The 21,787-nt window shown below is 50.7% G+C and overlaps 1 protein-coding gene across 3 annotated transcripts in view; it reads left to right on the forward strand.

The window, feature by feature from the left end:
- The window catches only part of ADCK1 (aarF domain containing kinase 1), a 129,740-nt gene that overhangs the window by 86,330 nt on the left and 21,623 nt on the right, over window positions 1–21,787 (forward strand). For all 3 annotated transcript variants that reach the window (XM_055538772.1, XM_055538770.1, XM_055538773.1), the window contains 3 exons: window positions 133–291; window positions 11,766–11,924; window positions 19,355–19,471. In XM_055538772.1, the coding sequence (XP_055394747.1) occupies window positions 133–291; window positions 11,766–11,924; window positions 19,355–19,471 (435 nt within the window). The remainder of the gene's footprint in view (window positions 1–132; window positions 292–11,765; window positions 11,925–19,354; window positions 19,472–21,787) is intronic.

A 21,787-nucleotide genomic window follows, 5' to 3' on the forward strand; every position in this document is an offset into this window, starting at 1 on the left:
GCTGAGAGAGGAGAAGTCTGTCATGGAGGCATTCGCCACCGCCGGCAGAGGCCCTGGGCCATCCTCCCCCCACCCCTCTAAGTGAGTTGAGTCCTCGTAACTGCCCTGTCCTCTCTTCTCCTCTCTTGACAGATTCATGATTTGTTCCTGAGCTTTGACGACACCCCTCTGGGAGCAGCCTCCCTGGCCCAGGTCCACAAGGCTGTGCTGCGTGATGGGCGGACGGTGGCCGTGAAGGTCCAGCACCCGAAGGTGCAGGCTCAGAGCTCAAAGGACATTCTTCTGATGGAGGTGAGAGTCTTCCTCCTCCCCTCCCTTCATCCTCATTCTATGTTTCCCTGGGATCTGGGCAGTCTCAGTGAAACTGGTGGAAGGCCTATGGGCTGGAGTGTGGGCCTCTGAATCACAGAGCGAGAGAGGAGAGCTTGAGATCACAAAGATGTCATGACAGCGCTGTGACCCGGGGACCCATGGCTGGGTTGGCCGATTTTTGATTCATTCCTGGGAATTGTTTTGATTCATTCCTGGGAATTGTCTGTGGATGGTCTCGGAACACGTGGGCAACTGCTGGGGCCAAGGAGAACTTGTGGCGGGGGAGTGGTGTATTGTAGAGATGAGGTGACCCAAATAGGTGATTTCCTTGGGGGTAGAAAAGGCTACATCCTAATCTGGTCCATTATAATGAATGGGAGCATGTGGTAAGCCAAGGAGTTTGAACATGACATGGAGATCACATAGAAATGTTTATGCAGAGCGCTCCTTTGCTTCCCTGATATTTGATCTGCACGAGCAAATGCGCGTGCCCTAAAGTGGCCCTGAGACAGCTCTAGTGGATCCTGTGCTTCTGGACTTCTCTAGCTCCCTGCCTCGAGCAAGGGGAAAGGGAGAGTGGCCAAGGCTTGGGCCATAGCCAGCAGCCCCAGGGGAGGTCCTCAGTCTGCTAACCCTGCCAGCATGTTCCCCTGCTTCCTTTCCGTTTCCTTGGTTCCCTGTCCTCACGTTGGACACTTAGTTTATTCTTTCAGCTCTCTGACTAAACCTGATAGGTGCATAGGACACACGAGTGAGTGACCTGTCTCTTCATCCTCGGAGAGCCCACCCCCCCGTTTAGTGGAGACCTGAACACAAACAGTCCTCGACTGTGAGCTCCATCTAAGGGGTGTTGGCAAGGTGCCGTGGAGCCTGGACTGACGGGGGCATGAGAGGGGTTTCACCAAGGCGCCCACGAGACTGCTGGACAGCAGAAGGGTGACCCAGCTGAAGGTCTCGAGTCTTAGGGGAGCAGGGTGCACGTGGAGAGTGTCAGCTGGTTTAGATGGTTCGAGCTGGGCGTGGGTGCAGGCGAAGCTGGGAAGGTAGGCAGGACGGAACACAGAGGTCCTTGGGTTCCAGGCTCAGGTACAGGGTGGAGCACACAGTAAGTATGTATTTACTGGGGAACCGAGCAGATCTGATTTTCTCCTGCAGTCAGTGGGGAACCATTTAAGAATTTTAATCAGGGAAACATCGTGATCAGACGTGCCTTAGAAATAAAAGTGTGTTAACAGTCTGGAGGATGTTTGGGGGAGGCAGGAAGACTGCAGCCAGGGAGACCAACTGAGGGGCTGCTGCACCGCTCTGAGAGAGCAGTGGTGTGAACCAAGGCAGCGTCATGGGGGCGGAGGAGAGACGTGGATTCATGGGGTGGGAGCGTCAGGACTTTGTGACCAGCTTGGTTTACGTGGATTGAGGGAAGCTACCGGTGTGGATCAGAATGAAAACAAATCGTATGTTTCTGGCTTCCGTGATTAAACCTGGGGGCCTTTAACCATGTGTATCAGTCTGGGTGCATTTGGGGAAAAATAAATTGTTCTAGGCATGTCAGAGGGAGTTTAAAACAGAACAAGCGGTTCACCGGGGATGGAATCGTTGAGAAGCCAAATGGGATGGTGAGATGGTCACCCAAAGCAGGAAGCCATTGCCACCCTTATAGAGGAGGGACAAGAAGAGGTGGTTCCCTGGATCCCAGGTGCTGGGGCCACCTGAGGGGAGTGGGTCATGGACATAGGGTCCGCCACGTGGTATTGGAGCCACAGATGCTGTTTGAGGTGGTGGGTGTTTCACCTCCTCCTGTCCCCCTGTATGCCACCAAACCTAGCTGGAAGCTGGTTGGCAAGGGAGCCTGGGGAATGTACTTTCTTGTGAGATAAGGGGGTGGCATGGATGTCAGAACAAACGGAGTGGGTGATGGAGCGACCATGTACTATAAGACATTGCTGTCTGGATCTCTCTTGTTGTTTAGTCACTAAAGTCACGTCGGACTGTTTGCGACCCCATGGACTATATAGCCCAAAAGGCTCCTCTGTCCGTGGGATTTCCCAGGCAAGAATCCTGGAGTAGGGGATCTTCCCAACCCAGGAAGTTCTTCCCGAGAATCTTTCCGAGCCCGCCATCTCCTGCTTGGCAAATTCTTTAGCACTGAGCCACCTGGGAAGCCCATCTATAATTCAGGCTGGGAATACAGGTTTCTGGATTTATCAGCAAGGAGACTCATGGGAGCTGGATCCGGGGGAGTAGTTGAGATTGCTTAGAAAAGCTGCCGCTGCTCCTGCTGCTGCTAAGTCGCTTCAGTCGTGTCCGACTCTGCGTGACCCCATAGATGGCAGCCTACCAGGCTCCACCGTCACTGGGACTCTCCAGGCAAGAACACTGGAGTGGGTTGCCATTTCCTTCTCCAATGCATGAAGGTGAAAAGTGAAAGTGAAGTCGCCCAGTCATGTCCGATTCTTAGCAACCCCATGGGCTGCAGCCTACCAGGCTCCTCCACCCATGGGATTTTCCAGGCAAGAGTACCGGAGTGGGTTGCCATTGCCTTCTCCATTAGAAAAGCTACATAGAATAAAACAAAAGGGAGAGGGCAGAGACAGAACCGTGAGGAACATTATCATATGGGGACTGTACCCAGGAGGGTGAGTTTCTGAGGGAACTAAAGAGGCATGGTCAGAGGGATTAGAGGAGAACCAGGACTGAGCATCTGCATTCAGCAAAAACAGTGTCAGAAGAGAGCTCTGTCCGCTATCTAGCATCCTAACTGATGCAACTGCTAGTCTGCACATTGAACCACCTCAAAAGGGAGGGGCTTAAAACCCCAGTCGAGTACTATGCTCCTGACTGCAGTCTGTGCAGGGCATGATAGACGCATCTCAGTTCTAAGTGGTTACAGGTGGGGAGCTGGAGGACCCATTCACATGGCTGGCAAGTGGGTTCTGGCTGTTGGCTGGGGTCCCAGCTGGAGCTGTGGGTTCAGGGCCTCACGTCTTCTCCGTGGAAGCCTCTCCAAGGCTGCACAGGCTTCCTCGCAGTCCTGGCGGCTGGGTTCTAAGAGTAAGCGTCCCAAGAGCATAAGACTGAATGTTCATCATGGTTTCATGACCTGGGTGTGGCAGTCATGTAGATTACTTCTTCCTTCCTTTATTGGTAAGAGCGAGAGTCACAGTGGCCCCCTAGGCTTTGTCCAGTTCAGTTCAGTCGCTTAGTTGTGTCTGACTCTTTGCAACCCCATGGACTGCAGCACGCCAGGCCTCCCTGTCCCTCACCAACTCCCGGAGTTTACTCAAACTCATGTCCATTGAGTCACTGATGCCATCCAGCCAACTCATCCTCTGTCCCCTTCTCCTCTTGCCCCCAATCTTTCCCAGCATCAGGGTCTTTTCAAACGAGTCAGCTCTTCGCATTAGGTGGCCAAAGTATTGGAGTTTCAGCTTCAGCATCAGTCCTTCCAATGAACACTCAGGACTGATCTCCTTTAGGATGGACTGGTTGGATCTCCTTGCAGTCCAAGGGGCTCTCCAGAGTCTTCTCCAACACCACAGTTCAAAAGCATCGATTCTTCGGCACTCAGCTTTCTTTATAGTCCAACTCCCACATCCATACATGACTACTGGAAAAACCATAGCCTTGACTAGATTGACCCTAGGCTTAAGGGGCAGTGAAATAGACTCTGCCTCTCGATGGGGGAATGGCATGGTTCCAGAAGAGCACTAGAGTGGGAGACATTGTTGCAGTCGTTTTGGTAAACAGAGTCTGTCAGAATTAGTTGATATTGCCAAGTGGAATGTAAATTAGTAAAGCTCTGAAAAGAGTATGTTTGATTTGGTGACTTAGAGTTTTTGGGGAAGAACAGGAATGATGGGGTGAGTGGGGGTGAAAGAGAATTGAGGACTCAGGGAGCAGAGACGGTTAATGGAGACTACCCTTTCCATGTTTGGCCTTGGATGGTGGGGGACAGTGAGGGTAGTGGTTAGATCTAAGCACAGGATTAGGTGGGGGTCTTGTGGAGGCTGTCGCTGATGAGGAAGGGGCAGCGGAGTTGGGGGCTTAGAGATTCAGGGGAGAGCAGTAACTGATAGAGCTGGTGCAGGAGATGCCTGGAGGGACTGGGCCCCAAGGACACAGGCGGAAGCGTGAGGCTTTGGCAGACTTTGTTCTGGGGCTAGAGCTTTGTTCTTGAGGCTGGGTCCAGATGAGTGAGTGGGGCAGAGGGGGAAGGCAGGGACAGTGGGCAGCTGAGTTGTACCAGCCTGATAGCGTCTATTTTTTCCTCTGAAGTGGGAGGTAAGACCATCTGCTAAGAAGGAGGGGGTAGGAGGTGGCATGGAGGCTTGAGGGGGATGAAGGTTTGGAATCCTGCCGGGTGCACTGGAGAAGGATGCTGACCGGGACCCAGGAGCAGGGCTGCTGAGTGGCACTGGGCATCCACCTGAAAACCTGGGTTTTCTGAAGCATCAGTCTGTGGTATGGAGCAGCCACAGATGGAAGCCCACTGCCAGTCTTGGAGGGTCCCTGGGTGTTCCTGGAACCCCATGGCCACACCTGAGTTGGGCTGGAACCTGTCTCTGCCTGGTGGTACCAACAGGGCCCACGGGAGCTGGGAGGACAGCTGACATCTCTCCTCTGCCCAGAGCCTCTCCCCTCCCTAAGTAACGGTGGCCGTAAGGTCAACCGCAACAATAGCGGTGGTGAAGATTTGGCACCTTCCTCCCTGAGATAAGCATCAGATGCTTTTCTTGAAATCACCAGCCGTGTGGCCATGTGCTGAATACAGAGTAGCGGCTCCCTTGCAGTGGCTGGGGCTGGGATCTCAAGGCGGACCGGAGACCCGCACTCACCGCCTGCAGGAGAGAAGCTGGAAATGAGGCCTGAGGTCTTCTGTGGACCGCCAGCAGCAGCAGCAGCAGCGCAGAGTGGTACTGCCTTCTCATTGCACTTGGCCTCTGGTGGGAAAAGCCTTAACTTGGTCACCCTTCTCTGGTTTACAACCAAGAAGCGCCAACTGGAAAGCTCATTTTGTTTTATATCTGAAATGAGCATGACTTTTTTTTTTCAGACCTAAATTAAGCCCAGACCTACATGGTGCCTTGATTTTAGTGATGATATATGTTTGGGTGTGCTTGGTGGGAAAGAATGATTTCTGAGAGGCGTTAGGACTGTCATACCTGCCAGAAACTTGGAGATAGAGGGGAGACAAAGCCGCTTTTCTGCAGAGCCTTCTGGTGTTTCTTTTCTTGCTAATTCCAGGTGTTGTGTGCCCTCGGACTTCTCTCCCACTGCCCACTATTGTCTCTATCTCCTCTTCAGCCCTGTGTTTGGTCCCGGCCTTGTCTTGAGAGGAGGAAAATTTGGGTAAAGTAGTTCATACTAAGGGGAGAGTGGCTCATAGGCTTAACTTCTGGATATTTGCAGTTTACGAAGTGGGCTTGTAAATCCAAACACATATCTGCTGTAAGGATAGAGGTTTACAAGAGTAAAACTTTTGAGAATAAGGAGGTGGGGACTACTGGCTGTATCAGTTAGAATGCTTTTAGCTGCGTGTATCAGGAAATCCAACTGACAGTGGTCAATAGTAACCTATATTATCTCACATTTCAAGACATCTACAAGTAGGGTCAGCTGTTTCAGGGTTGACTAATCCAGCACTTCACTGAGGTTTTTAAGGACCTAAGTTCTTTATGTCTTCCACTCTGCCAGCTCAGCTTCCTGGCTTGTCCTTCTAAGGTAGTGCTCCTCATGGCCCTCAAACAGCTGCAGGGTTCCTGCCATTACCAGTGTCTTTCCTCATATTAAAGAATAGCCATTCAGTAGAATTTCTTTCAGTACTCATTGGCCAGAAGCAGGCCTACTTGCCCAAGCCTGAAGCAGTCTTGGCAAGAGGGTTGGGACCACTGTGACTGCCTCAGACCGATTGTGATTCACCATTTCAGGCTAAGGTCTTCCTTCCTTGAAGGACATGAAACATGCACAAAATAGAGGTTCTTTTGGCCAGAAAGATGGGGAAATGCATGGTGTGTGGGTTGGCACCCAGGAGCATGTGCCACCCTGGTGTTCAGTGTCTCCTGTGAACCTGGGCCTTCTCCTGGGGAAGGAGACAGTCCTGGAGAGAGCTGCTGACTGGTGCCAGAGAATCAGAGACCGACTCTCAGCAAATGGTGATGAAGCTGATGGTGTCGGTGACTTTGCACAAAAGAGAAAGGCACAGCCAAGGGTGTTTTCAGCTTTGTCATCATCACCTGACATTGTCCCTTTAATAGTTGGGGCAACTCTACTTCTCGATGCACGGCCAGTGACTCTTATTGATTTGAGTGGCTGTCCGGAGCCAGACTAATTGGGCCCAGAGATTGGAACAATGATTCAGCAGCACGGGGTGAACTGACAAGTCAGAGTCTATCTGTCTGCTGGCGGGCTGGCTTTGCAGCAGTCCTTGCTTGCCCACGAGAGCCAGGAGCTTACTTAGCAGGCTGGGAATCACTGCCACTCTCCTGTCTGAGAACAGGGTGGGACTCAGCTGACCTGTGAGGCAGTGTTGAGACCACCATTCCCAGGTTTCCAGAGCACTACCCTGTATCACACCCTGTTACCTCTCAAGCTTCTGAACTTGGTAATGAACGCCCCGTGCTCTATCCTGAAGAATCTAACTCCTGACCAGGCCCTTCGTGTATCACCTGTCCCCAAGGTCTGCAACATTAGGGCGGGATGCTCAGATCTGAGCACCAGAATCCCATCCACCATTGGAAGGCCTCCGGCTCATACCCAGAGTCTCTAAAAATAAAGACCTGTGACAGTTATGTTTTTGATTTTTTTTGAACAACATTTTCAGTGCATGCTGTCTGTCATCTTGTTTCTTTTCTGAGTGTGTTGATTGAACAGTGGGTGGCTAGGTAATGTTTGTGTTGGCACAGAATCCAACAGCTGATTTTATTTTTTTAAATACATTTTTAAAAGCCCCAGAGATGTAGATCATCCCTTGGAAACTTCTCTTCACCCTGTAATTCTGTTTTCTAAACAGTCTGCACTTTAATAACTTATCTGAACAAAGATAAACCCCACGAACGGTAAGCTATTTACATCACTCTGAATTGATTTTCGATCCTTGTCGAACATCCATTTTTACCAGCTCGGATCCATGCAGGCGTTCTATTTAGTGTCCTGTTTTCCCGTGGACCATTATTTCTTTTATAATATATAATAAGTTGATAGCAGTAACTCGAATTGCAGTTGCATTTTACAGTTTACAAGCGCCTTTTATGCTTTATCTCAGGCTCTCTATTGTATTGTCCTATACTGTATTGCCTGAGACAGGACTGCGTAAAGAAAGAAGTGAAAGGAAGGGAAAAAACAGTGGGTTCAAGTCCTGCATTTGAAATTGCAAGCTATGTGACCTTGAGAAATGCTTTAACCTCTTGGATCCAATTCCCTTCTCTGTGAAATGGGCAAGAAGAGGAAGAAATGAGAGCATGTATATCAAGTGCCTCATGGTGCGGTGCTTGTGTCTGAATAATGATAATTCCCATTTTTTTGCTATCATATATAGCGATCACTAATTTTCAAACTTTTATGTGACTCTCAATTTTTCCATTATGTTTCTGTGTGGTCCATAATTTAGTTTTCTTCCTGGGAGCCAATAGTCCTGTAGGAAAATGATTTCATTATTCTCCCTTGAAGGAGAGAATAATCTATTCAACTATTAATTGTTGAATATGCCCTGATTGATTAACAAGGCTTCAAGTGAAGTAGAATATTCTCAGACATTTCAAAACTGTGGTTCCCCCACATTCAGAGGTAATCCCTTCTTCCACCCAAGTCTCCGAGGCGTACAGATGTAATCTATCTGCGTAATGCACATGTGAGCAGATAACTATTTCTGGGGAGAAGGCAGGCCTTTTGGAATGTTCATTTATTCACTCATTCATTCCCATGAATATTCAGGAAACATCTGCTGAGTGTTGAATACTGCTAGGCACTGGTGAAGACACTGGCAGTTGGAAGAATTTTATGGAGAAGATGAATTTGGGAGAAAAATCAAAAAGTCAAATTGATAACAACACCTGTTTTATTTTAGTTGATTGCATCTGTTGTCAAGAAAGAAAAACGTAAAAGAATCTACTTGGGGCAGGCTCTTCAGAAGGGAACTGAATTAAAACAGAGGGTGAAATGGAATTTCGTTTTCTTTTCCCAAGCTCAGAAAAGTCCAAAGTGGCAGCAGCCCAAACTGGTTTAGATTTGGATCAGATGACTCTTTTTTTCTTTGGACCGGATGCCTCTTAACCTGATCTCAACCCTCCCTTTGAAGTTCAAGGGGTGATAAACCCCCGAATTATGTACAAAATTATGGGAGTATGTGTGTTTTCTGGGCTTCATTGCTGGCATCACATTTTCAAATCGGTGACTTCCTATAAAGGGGATGACGTCCTCTAAAACTACAAACCACTAACTTCCATCCAAACAGAGCCTCTCATTTTCGAGTAACCAAGGGAGTGACTTGCCAACCACCACAGAATGGTTTGGAAACCAGTTTTATGAGTCCTGCCAAGTCCCAGGGGTTATGAATTAGTTTACTAACTTATTAGCAATTAATATCAGCCAATAAAACCTTTGACTACTTTTATGATTAATGATATAAAGTATTAATAATAACCAATAGTATTAGTAAGGACTAATTACATAATTGATTGATAACAGAAAAATCTTTAAGGTGCGTTTCAGGGCTGTTTGGATATTAATGATAATTTAAAATTTCACAAATGACAGTGACCAGACGGTCAGCAATGAGGAGGTAGTGTGTGGCCACAGAAGCCTCATCGCCTGATATAGACCCCACTTGGCTACATGTGGGTCTCTGTGTGTACCTACAGCTGGTCCAGCGTCATTATCTAGAAGGTGATCAGTAAATACATTTTGGCTGAAAAAGATGAGTGAGACTCACTGTGGCTCCTTCCTCGTCCCTCCTGGATGGGAAGGTCTGGAACCTGTGCTGGAGCAAAACACACAAGGGCTTCCCAGATGGTGCTAGTGGCAAAGAACCCACCTGCCCATGCAGGAGACATAAGAGATGCGGGTTCAGTCCCTGGATTGGGAAGATCCCCTGGAGGAGGCCATGGCAACCCACTCCAGTATTCTTGCCTGGACAATCCCATGGACAGAGGAACCTGGTGGGCTACAGTCCATGGGGTTGCAGAGTCGGACACGACTGGAGCGACTTAGCATGCAGCATGCAAAGCACACAAGAGGCTTCTTGCTTGAAACTTGGAGCCTAGAGACTGGAGTTCAGGTGCCTCAGATGACAGCTGTACCCTCGGCCTGGGCCGGGCAGGTGCTTCTGTTTGCTGTGTACCAGCTCTGCCTCCCCTGGGGTGGCAGCCAAGGGCCAGGTGAGGGCAGGGTGACGAGACGTGCCCAGATCTGACACAGTCAGGGCCTTGCTGTTGCCACCTCTCCCTTCTTGTTTCATGTGACACCAAAAGAAACAAAACATAAACTAAATCGATTATCATAAGGTCACAGGTCTAGCCCGTGAAAGACTAGACAAGCCTTAAAAGAAATTAGACTGCAGCCAAATGTAATTAAAGAGGGTTTGAGAGAAATTGAGTATAATAACCCTGTGTGATGATTCTTATAGAATGGCGTCTGGTACATTGCCTCGGACATAGGATTTAAAAACAAAGCTGTAAATGCCTTGTAGTTAATGGCCCTACTCTGGATTTATTTTGCTGTGCCGTGTGTGCCTAATCCAGTGTTGGAATCATATCAGAGACCAGGGCAAACAAAAGCAGGAGGTAAGGCTTGTGACCGGGACCCAGCAAGGCCTTCTGGATGGAGTGGATGGTGTTTTGGTCAGCTTTGGCTGCTGCCACAAAATACCATTGACTGGGAGGCTTAAACCACAGACACTTATTTCTCCCAGTTCTGGAGGCTGGGAAGCCCAGGCTCGAGGTGCTGGTTGATTCTGTTCCCAGGGGGAGCCTCTTCCTGGCTGTAGACAGATGGCTGCCTGCTCTCTGTGACCTTGCCTGGCAGGGAAGCAGGGAGCTTTGGTCTCTCTCCTTATAAGGACACTAACCTGTCATGTGGGCCTCACCTTCATGGTCTCTTCTAGGCCCAATTACTTTCCAAAGACTGCACCTCCGGACACTGTCTCCCTGAGGTTAGGGCTTGACATATGAATCTGGGGGGCTACATAAGCATTACATTTCCTTAACACTGGAGGAAGGTCTCCTGGTACCAATAGGCCCATGGTTCTTGAGTTCTTGCTCCTTGTCCTTCTGCTCTGACCAGGGCCAGAGATGGGGATTCTCAGAGGACTTGGACCGTAATCTATACCAAGAATCACAGATGAGAGTCTGTCAGTGGTTCTCCCCAGGCCCGACTTTGAATACCAACAGGAGGGTTTATAGGAGATCAGGAAAGTTGCCTCCTGCCCCACCCCAGCCCAATGCTGGAACATTTCCCATGGCCCCAGCATTACCCTTGCTTTGCCTCTCTAGAGCCATTGTTTGTGAACTTGTGAGACTATCTCAGATCCAGAGCTCCGGTGGTGGGGTAGCCTCAGAACTGAGTCCGTGCCCACAGAGGGGCTGTGCTGTGCCCTGCAGATATCTCTGGGCTCTGGTTCTGTGCCAGTCATGTTTCTTTCACATCATTAAACTGACAACTGAAATGCCAGATAAGTCTTCTAAAACTCCCTCTTTCATCACATCCTGACTCAAGAATCCACAGTGGGCCCAGATCGCTAGAAATCCAAGCTTTTCATCCGAGTGGACAAATCCCTTATCTCTTACTCCTCTTGTCATGTCCACCCTTGGTTTCGTATTCCGATATAATTTTTTATCATGAAATATTTTGGATGTACAAAAAGCATAAAAGATATTATAAATGCTCAGGTACCAACCACTCAGCTGAAGAAATAGATAGAATGCAGTTACAGCTGGGCCCCCTCCCATGGCCCTTTATCGACAGGACCACGAAGCACAAATCTAGGAGCTGCAAAGCCAGTAGTTCAGTGATGTGTTTAAGAGCAAGGGTTTTGGGGCTGAGTAGACCCAGGGAGAATTCTGAATCTGGGCTTCCTTGCTGGGCACATTTAGAAAAAATCGTATAACCTCTGAGAGCCTAAACTTTTTTCATCTGTAATATGGGGCTGAAAAGAGTGTATACCTCCTAGAGTTTCTGTGAAGACTAAATGGAGGAATAAGGTGAGTAATAGCACTTGCCTAGTGCTGGGCAAGTGGGGAACACCCAGCAAAGGATGGAAGTGGTTTCTGCTGGTGGTTGTTGGGCTTTTATATCTAGGATTTGGATTACAGAGATGGGCCCCAGGGGGCCACTTTCCCACCCATCCTTATTCCAGGGGAGGCCTGGGGACTTGTCAACGCCCAGACCAGGCAGGAGGACAGGGACTAGACCGCCCTTGGTGGGAGTCATGGACTGGCTGATGGGGTGCTTGTGGGTTTCAGGTGCTTGTCCTGGCTGTGAAGCAGCTGTTTCCAGAGTTTGAGTTCATGTGGTTGGTGGATGAAGCCAAGAAGAACCTGCCTTTGGAGTTGGATTTCCTCAATGAGGGAAGGAATGCTGAGAAAGTGGCCCAAATGCTGAAGCACTTTGACTTCTTAAAGGTAAGAAGGCAGGGCCGTGGGGGCCTGGTGGTTGGGCAGAAGAGTACAGGAGAGGACTGGTCCCAGCCCTTAGCATCTCCCCTTGCAGGACCCACAGTGGGTGTCTCCTTCTTGGGTGAGGGAGGATGACCGATTTGTCCCTGGTGATGCATGTTCAAGCCCTTGACGTCTAAGTTACAAATTACCAAAGGGGACTGTTGACCTGTCAAGCAAACTGATGTCTACGGAATGGTCTACAATTGCAAGGCCCTGAGCCCTCCTGAGGGCCTGTAAGCCACGGTCTCAGCCTCCATGAATCATGGGTTGAAGACACTGACGATGGTGGTGATGGTGATGATAGCTAACGTTACTGTGCTCTGACGTGCTTCCTAAAACTTGATTACATCAGCTCACTGAATACACAGGTCTGTAACACGTGTCCTAGAAATCGCCACCGTTTGCAGAATGGCACAGCAGAAACCACAGGGTTTATGGGCAAAAAGGGGGTTAGGCTTACAACACTCAAAAATGCCACCAGTGATCCAGAAAATAAAAGCAGATGGGAACCTAATGAAATGCGAGCGTACTTTGGCACACGTTAAATGGCTAAGAAATACAGAAGACCACAGCACACATGGCACTTTACTGGACACGGGCTTGCAGAAATGGGCGTCAGAAGATTTGCTGCTTGGGAGTTACTGTGAAGAGGTGGTAGTGGGGGTCATCTGAAATTGAACAGAAGTTGTTGGGGGCTGTGACCCATCACACACATGGCGATGTTTGTGTGCCTGCTTTGGGTGTTCCTGTTTGGATCAGCCGGATCCAAGTTTTCTGCACTTCCGAGTATTTCTCATGGATGGTGCTGCACCAATCAACAAATGTAAAATCTGTGTTATGATCAAATTGTTCCCTCACGTCTCTATTACACTGGAACAGATTCATGTTTTCAGGTATTTACTGGAACTGCTGACATGATAGGTGACACTTACCATGGGAGACAACATCCAATGACGCATAGTCCCAGCTCAGTGAGAGATCCTGCTTTAAGGATTCAGAAGAAGGGGCTTCCAGGCGGAGCAGGGCAGGGAAGGCTCTGCTGAGGAGTCGGCCTTGGAGCTGGTCTTGGAGGACTGTCCTGATGTTCCCCACAGGTCCCATGGAGGTTGGAACGAGACAGATCAAGCCCATTGCACTTGCTCTTCCAACACGTTTTGTGGCGGGGCTTGGACCCATTTACCAGGGGTACCCCTTTCGTCATAGCAATGCGGGGGTCAGGAGCCTCTGGTGTCTATGCGGAGAGCTTGGCTTTCAACTCTTGGAAGAGATCCATTCTCTGCTTTTCTGCTGGAGAGGCCTGGAGATTGTGGGAAGATGGGGCACAGGGCTCCGGGTCCTAGTTCTGGAGCAAACGGTCAAGTGGGGCTCTTCCTGAGCAGGGTGTCTCAGCACATGGACTGGAAGGTCTCCTGCTTGGGACTGAAGTGTCCACGTGGCTTCTGAAGACATCCTGAGAAGCCGGAGGCAGTGGTTTATACTTACACTCTCCAGTTTGATGAACAGAGGTGGGGAGGGTGTGTCTACACTAGCTGCCTGAGAATCCTAAATCTTGGTCCATGGGATGAAGACCCACAACTCGGGTGATCGGTGTGGCGTCTTGAGACACTGATTTGGTGGATGGTGTAGCCACTGGCAAAGTTCAGCTCTTTGAGTGCATCGGGTCTGGCAAGATGCTCCCAGCCTGCTTGACGGGCTGGTCCTTACACAGCCCTACAAGGGAAATGCCACTGTGTGTGCAGACCTTCTTGTGGGTACAAATCCAGATGATCTGGTCCCAATTCAATGAAAACTTGGCTTTCTCACACAAGTGATAATATTAACTGATAAGCATTGTGTTGTCGGGTCTAAATGACTCTTCTGCTTACCTATTCCTTTTGTTTCATTCCGTTATTCCACATTTATCGAGCACTTCCTGAGCCTGTGGTGGTGCTAGGATCTGGGGGTGTGTAGATTAAGCCAGAGATGGTTGGCTCCTGCCTGAGAAGACTTCCCATTTGGTGGGGGACACACACACAGTGGGTTGTGTAGTTCGGATTGTTGGCACTATGGCAGAGACTGATCTCTGTTTCTGTGGGTGCCCGAGAGGAAGTATTTAATTCTGCCCAGATAAGGAGCTCAGTGGGGGCTTCCAAGAAGTGCTGATTGTGCAAGCGGATAGGCAGAAGTTACTGAATGTTTCTTCTGTGGCTCTGAGTACTAGGCAGACACAGGGACACGAGGTCCTTCCAAAAACCATCATCCCATTTTACAGATGGCAGTCTTAGAGGAGAAGAGCTGGGGTACAAACAGCATTTTCTGACTTCAACTCTGGTGCTCGTCTAAGGACATTCTGTTGCCTCTTACCCAGCAGGGGTGGTCCTCGGCACCAGTACTGTGAGCCAGACAAACAGAACCATCTCCTCCACTGTTCCCATGGAAACAGCAAAATTGTCCCCTGGCTGGGGCCAACTAGCATCTGTCAGACCAAGACATGTAATAATAATAATAACACAAATTTTTGAAATGAGGATGCCAAATGGGTGAATAATTAATGTAACGATTTGACCTGCTGCTTCTCAAGCCTGCACCCCATTCCTAAGAGACTGGTGGAATTAAGGCTCCCAAGTAATTAATTTTGCCTAAACACATAACAAGTGGGAAGCAAATTTTGCGCCGCGCACCCAGTTCAGCTCTTCAAACAGGAGATAGATTGCTTTTGCACACTGGCACCCCATCACAACATCTGTGCGTAATTAAGCCTCAGCACAGAGTTTACCTCTCGGTGTGTGAGGCCTCTTCCAGTGGGTTTAATAACCTCAGCCCTGTGCTATAAATCGCCGCACCTCAGACAAGCACTGAATGCAAATGCACGTCAGGGAGACCGGGCCAAGGTGAGGGGGCAGCCAGGCCGAACGGTCAAGACCAGGGCGTTTGTGGATCTGGCATCAGAGTGTGTGGGAGGCGACAGGACAGGCAGTGAGGTCTGCGACTGACCTTGGGGACAGCTGGGCCAAGATAGAGGCAGACGCCTTAAAAACACAGGGTTTGGGACTGCAAGGGATGGGAGCGAGTCTGTATACGGGGAGGAGGGGCTTGGTGGGGGGTTGTCTCTGGAGCAGGGGCCCCTCCAGGGTTCTCTAGTGCTGGGTCAGGAACATCTCCTGGAGGAGGAGATGGCAGTCCGCTCCAGTATTCTTGCTTGGGAAGTCCATGGACAGAGGAGCCTGGTGGGTATTGCCAAGTGCATGGGGTTGCAAAGAGTGGAACACCACTGAGCAACTGAGCACACAAGGGGCCTGGGACTCTCTCGAAAGTGGGGGCAAACCCTGCACGGATGAGCATGCTTCTGGTGAAATAGCTTTCTAAGGATCTCAAAGATTAAGAAGAACTGATGTCTAGTTATTAATACTGTATCCGTTAATTTTTTTTTACATGGCTAGGCTGTGTTAGACATTTTTTAAAGTACTTTATGTGTTTACTCGTTGGTTCCCTCTTTTTCGGCTGTGGGATGCAGCACGTGGGATCCTAGTTCCCCAACCAGGGATCGAACCCCTGAGCCCTGCATTGGGAGTGTGGCATCTTAAGCACTGGACCACCAGGGAAGTCCCTGTATATTTCCTCCTTAATCCTTACACAACCCCACAAGAGAAATGCCATTATTAACTCCATGTCAGCCTTGGGGAAGATGAGGCCCAGAGAGATGAAGCCACTCATCCAAAGTCACACAGCTTCCTGGGAAAGGGCAGAGGCAGCCTGGCCCCAAGCTCACCTGTTAAACCACTGTGCTCTGGTCCCTCTGGAATAATTGATGGGCAGATCTGAGTTTGTGGCTCAGCTGGTAAAGAATCCACTGGCAAGGCGGGAGAACTGGGTTCGATCCCTGGGTTGGGAAGATTCCCCTGGAGAAGGGAAAGGCTACCCACTCCAGTATTCTGGCCTGGAGAATTCCATGGACTATATAGTCCATGGGGGTTGCAAAGAGTTGGAAGCGACTGAGCAACTTTCACAAAACAATCACAATAGTCTGAGTTATGCTGAACTGTCTGTAGCATCAACTCCCAGCCTTGGTTCTGTATCAGAACCACCTGTGAAATTCTCTGTGGCTGTCGCATGGCGGCTGCTGTGCTGCTGAGCACCAGGACCTCATCCACGCCTGTAGGAAGCAGGGAACGTTGCTTTCATTGTAATTGTCGTCAGCCTTTTACAGGCAAGGGAACCGCTGCTCAGAGCGATTATGCAACTTACCCAAGTCACACAGCTTGGCAGAGGCAGAGCTGGGGCTCCAGCCTGGCCATCTGACTGCAGGCCTGTGCCCTGCTCCACTGGCCTCAGGTTCGGGGAGCTCCGTGGCCCCAGATGATGGGTGCTGGCCCAGACGTGCCAGGCCTTCCTTCCCAGGTGTGCTTGCCAGGCACCGGAACAAAGAGGAAGCGCAGGTCAGGGCCCGTTAATGAGGCTGAGGTCAAGGTCTTGGGCTGGAACTTTCCCTACTCTCTGTTCTCCTTCTTGGGGTCAGGATTGGCTCTGGTATGGGGGGAAGACGGGGCCTACAGGGGTGGGCCCTCCTGCCGTGAGGAGGTAGACCCCCCAGACCCAGAGGTCCTGAGGGCCGGGCGTGACCCTGCCTCTGGGGTCAGCAGGCACCTTGACTGCGAGCCTCCCAGGTTGATTTTTGTTTGGGCAGGGGACAGGGTGGTTCTTATTGCCTCTTTCAAAATTTTTCTCCTTCATTTTCCCTTCTTTGATGGAAAAAGCTGAGAAAGGAATGGTGGTGAAACATGAGTGTTGGGGTGAAGTGAATTTCACCTGGTCCCCCTTAACCCTCCTGCTCACGTGCTGATTTAGGGGCAAGTCGCTTGATCTTATATCCCGTCAGGCCAAGTGTCTCCTAACTGAGCAGGAAGCACTTTTGCATTTTGCAGTCATTTCTGTGTTACATCCATCGAGGGGCAACTGCAGTCCTCCCTGAGCTCCCACGACAAACCCCTCTGCCTTGCTTTTTTTCTGGCGAGGGTGGGGGGTGGGTGCTGTCTCTGCTGTTTCAGAGCTAAGCAGTGCCTCCGCAGACACACATTCTATTGTGAGGCTGGGTTGGTTGCATTTGGAGGGAGACCTGGGGGAAAGGTAGGGGATGGGGTCTTAGCACACTTAGAACCCTGACCAAAACCCAGGCAGTCTCCAGCCTTGGGGTTTTCTCTTTGCATTTCTGGCTCTTGCATGGCTGTTTTCCATGTTGCTCCAGGCAGGCACAGAGGGGTGTCTGACAGCGAGTCTCTAGAGCCCCAGGCACCCCACTGTCAAGCTTCGGCCCCAGACATACCAGGGGAAAGACTTAACCCCCAAGTATGTCCCTTTTACTTGGAAGCCTCAAACAGCATCTTCCCTGGTGGCTCAGCTGGTAAAGAATCTGCCCGCAATGCGGGAGACCTGGGTTCGATCCCTGGGTCGGGAAGATCCCCTGGAGAAGGGAATGGCAACCCACTCCAGTATTCTTGCCTGCAGCATTCCATGGACAGAGGAGCCTAGCAGGCTACAGTCCATGGGATTGCAAAGAACTGGACATGACTGAGCTGCTTTCACTTTCTTTCAAACAGCAGCAGCAAACTTGTACTCGTATTTTTAAAGAGACTTTTTAAAAAATGCCAAGCGAGACCGAATTTTAAGTTCAAAGTGACATAGGGCCCCAGATTTCTCCATTGGTCTAGATTTATAAATGGCAAAAACCGCAGGAAAGGAATAAACAAAATGATGCCTTGGTTTCAGTAGGAAATTTGTTCCAGAGGGTTCTCCTGTATGTACGGCCCCCTTTGTCCCCAGAACTCCTTATTGAGATGGAGCAGGAAGAGTCTCCTTCCTTTTTTTTCTTTTATTTTGGCCATGCCCAGGGCATGCAGAATCTCAGTTCCCTGACCAAGGATCAAACCTGTCCCCCCTGCATTGGGAGCCCAGACTTTTAAACACTGGACCACCAGGGAAGTCCCACAGTCTCCTTTTCAATGAGAAAAACCGAGGCATGGAGGATGTAAGTGGCTAGATTCAAACACAACAGTTATTAGTAGAGCGGGGAGCAAAAAAAATTTCTTGGCTCAAGCCTGCTGTCTTACTGCTATGTGAACTTTGAGAGCTGGGATGAGGGAAGACCTTATTCCCCCTAATTGCTTGAATTAGCTGCCCTTGCTTCTTTATCTGTAACTGAAATAAGCCCATGAAGTTGTTGGGGAATTGTGGCGTGCTGAAAGCCTGGTCCTTCCTCCCTCCTGACATCGGTGGGACTCATAGGTGTCACTCACTCACATGGCAACTCGGCAGTTCTTGGTACAGCCCAATGTCTTGGCTGCTTCTAGGGAAATCTAGTATCTTTTTGGTTATTGGGTGTCCTTAGAATCAGAGGGAATTAGAGAGTATATCAGTTAGGAATGCATTTGTTTGTACATAACTGACAGCTCCATCTAGAGTGTTTTAAACAAAAAGAATGTATTTTCCTCACATAACAGGAAGACTTGCCGCAGTTGCCTGTTGATATTGTCTCAGTGGTCTGACAGTGTCAGAACTGGGATCTCTGTGATTTTCTTATAATTTTCCTCATGGTTATAAAACAGCTGCTGCAGCTCCAGGTATCACTTCACTCTCAAGGTAGGAAGACAAGGGTAAGAAGAGTTGCAATATTTATAAACATCCCTTTTTGTTAAGAAAGTAAAAGCCTTCCCACATCCTCTAGCAGACCTCCGCTTGTGACTCACAAGCCAGAACTGTGTCACATGGCCATAACTACTGCAAGGCAGGCAGGGAAAGTATTTCATTTTTCCTGGGGAAGAGGAGGATTGGAGATAGGTGTTGGGTTAGGCTTCAGCACACTGTCTGCCACAGAAGGCTTGCCGGGAATGGTCATGAGAAAACTCAGGACTTCCTAACTGAAAAATTTATCACCTGGTTAAAGTTTATTCATTCACGTATATAATAATTACACCCATTGTACAGGTGTTGAAACTGAGGCAGAGTGTTTATATTCACATGAGGAGCCTGAAATAAGCCTGGTGAGAGAGAAATAGCTTTTAACCCCAACTGTGGCTCAGATCTGAGAGGTTCCATGTACTTCCCCTAAGCCCCACTTTTAGTGTGTGCCCTTCATTGTGTCTGGAAGGCACTGAGGAAGGCGGGGAACTTATTCTCTGGTCCCCAAGCAGGAGGGTCCCTGGGGGAGGCCTGGGGCCTTGCTGGGGGAGGCGGAGCAGCCTGCTCTTCTTTCTCGGCCTGCTTCCTGCCTTCCCTGCCCGTCTCTGCTGGGGTCCCTCTGGGCCTTCCCTCCTGTTCCTGGAAGGCGTGTGAGCTGATGTCCGGCCCACGTGCCCATCTGTAGCCCTTGCCCAGAGCCCCCAGCCTCCCAGCCCTTCCTGACCTGCGCTCTCCCACTCCAGGTCCCCCGCATCTACTGGGAGCTGTCCACCAAGCGAGTGCTTCTGATGGAGTTTGTGGATGGCGGGCAGGTCAACGACAGGCACTACATGGAGCAGAACAAGATTGACGTCAATGAGGTGAGTCAAGCGCGCTCTGCTGCAGGCGGGGGCTGCCCGGCGAGGGCAGGTGTGTCCAGGGGAGGTCTCACGGCCTGGAAGCGGGGCCTGTCTTTTCTGAAGAGTTATTAAATCTCTGGAGCATGAAGCAGCCTTCCAGGTGCTCTAGGGCAGCCCTCCACCCATTTCCTGAGCCAGGCTTGGCAGTGGGCAGTGGGGTGCGGGCACGCGCTGGGCCCCTCTCGCAGGCCCTGCCTGAACAGGGGATTATCACCATCTGTCTTGTGTCATCCGAGCCCCACAGCTTGCAGAAACGTGAGAACAGTGGTGCAGATGCTCAGGACTTAATCTTCTGTCCTGCGGGGCCTGGACACACCTCTTGCCTCTCCCTGCCCTCCCTGGGTCTCCAGGTATCAGGCAGAGAGGACATAGCTGGAGCCGGCGAGTAGCCTAGAGCTGAATACAGAAGGGCTTCTGTCTCCTGCCTGCCACCCCTGGCCTTCAGGGAGCACTGGCTGGTGGGCTGGGGGCCCTGAACCCCATTTCCTTCTTCTTGGTCACCAGGGGGTCCCACAGATAGGGGTAGGGGGGGGACCTTTTCACCAGAGTTCATCATTGTTTAGCCCCTACTCTGTGTGAGGGGTGTGGGTTCAGAGGGGAACCAGACACAGTTCCTTTTGTCAAGGATTTCCCAGCCCAGCGTTGGAGTCGGTCACACAACTGCATCCTTAGCACCATCCTTCAGGCAGCGAGGGATGTGAGCCCGTCCCCAGGGAGCCATATGGAAAAAGTGCTCACCTCTTCCCCAGGTGGGCTTCCCCAGCTGTCTGAGTGGAGATTTTCCAGACTTGTGCATGTGTGTGTGTGTGTGTGTGTGCACGCGCGCATGTCTCAGGGTGGCAGAGTTGTGGGAGCAGAGGGGTATTGCAAGGAAGGACAGAGGACTGGCGAGGTTCTGCAGGGCTGCAGGCAGATAGAGCAGAACTCGGCCATGACCCCAAGGTCCTGGGGAGTCCCTGAAGGGTGAAGGGTGCAGTGACATGCCCCACGTGGCTGGTGAGGGGAAGGAATGCAAGGGACAACCAGAGCTAGTAGAAGTGAATGCTCTTCCCTACTTTATCCAGGGCAACACACAAAGATGAGCCTAGGGTCCCCGTAGGGGAACAGCCCAGGACAAAGCCACTCCTTGGCTCCGCAGACGAGCCAGGGGACGTGGCCGGAGAGTGTGCAGCTTGGGAGCCCAGGCCTCAGTGCCAGTGTGGCCTCCGTCAGCGGGGACGATGAGAGCTCCGTTTGTAACGATGGTCGTGATGACCACAGGTTTGTGCACCACCGCACTTAGAACAGTGCCTGGTGTGTGCTGAGCACTCCAGCATGGTAGCGAGATTATTGTCCTCACTCTTTGGGCTTGTCCTTTTCTCCCTTATCCTGTATCTCCTCTTACTGTTCCTGTTTGCTGAATGCCTAACATCCTGTGCCAGGCTCTTTCCTCCATAAACATCTCAGAAGGGAGGGCTGCATGCTTCCATCTTGCAGGTAAGGCATCAGAGAATCAGAGAAGGAGGGTGCGTTGCCTGAGGTCAGACAGCTCATAGAGCTAGGATTAAAACCCACGTCTCTCTGACTCCAGGACTCCTCTTGGTTCATAAAAAGCGAAAGTGAAATCGCTCAGTTGTATCTGACTCTTTGAGACCCCATGGACTGTAGCCCACCAAGCTCCCCTGTCCATGGGATTCTCCAGGCAAGAATTCTGGAGTGGGTTGCCATTTCCTTCTCCAGGGAGTCTTCCCAACCCAGGGATCGAACCCAGGTCTCCCACATTGCAGGCAGATGCTTTACCCTCTGAGCCACCAGGGAAGTTCATAAAAGGAGAGGCTGCCAAGAGCATGGCTGGGAAAGGTGAGCCACAGCTGGCCTTGGCCTCTGGGGGCCAGCCGTTGGCCCCTGACTTGGGAAACAGGGCTCCTGGAACACTTCGGGGGGGCCTCTTGGGCTGGCGAGGAGGCTGGAGGGGCCTCCCTACTCCCTGCCCTGCTTCACCTGGGGGCAGCTCGGCCATCGCGAGTTGCCTGTTGGGCTTTCCTGGAGAACAGTCCTGTTCCAGTTCAGACCTCTGCTTTAGAGATAGGTGGAAGCCCAGAGACAGACAAATGGCTCTCCTGGGGTCACTTGGCAGGAGCAGAGCTCGGGGCTTCTGACGCCTCCTGCCCTCACCGTTGGCTGGAGGGTGTCTGGGCAGTGCTCCCTGCAGAGGAGGGTGCAGTGAGACCTGCTCGCCTTTCTCTCACACCATTGGTTGGGATGGGGGTACATTCTTGCCTCTAGCCAGGGGTTGTT

The sequence above is a fragment of the Bubalus kerabau genome, chromosome 10 (assembly GCF_029407905.1).
Source record: "Bubalus kerabau isolate K-KA32 ecotype Philippines breed swamp buffalo chromosome 10, PCC_UOA_SB_1v2, whole genome shotgun sequence".
Lineage (NCBI taxonomy): Eukaryota > Metazoa > Chordata > Mammalia > Artiodactyla > Bovidae > Bubalus > Bubalus kerabau.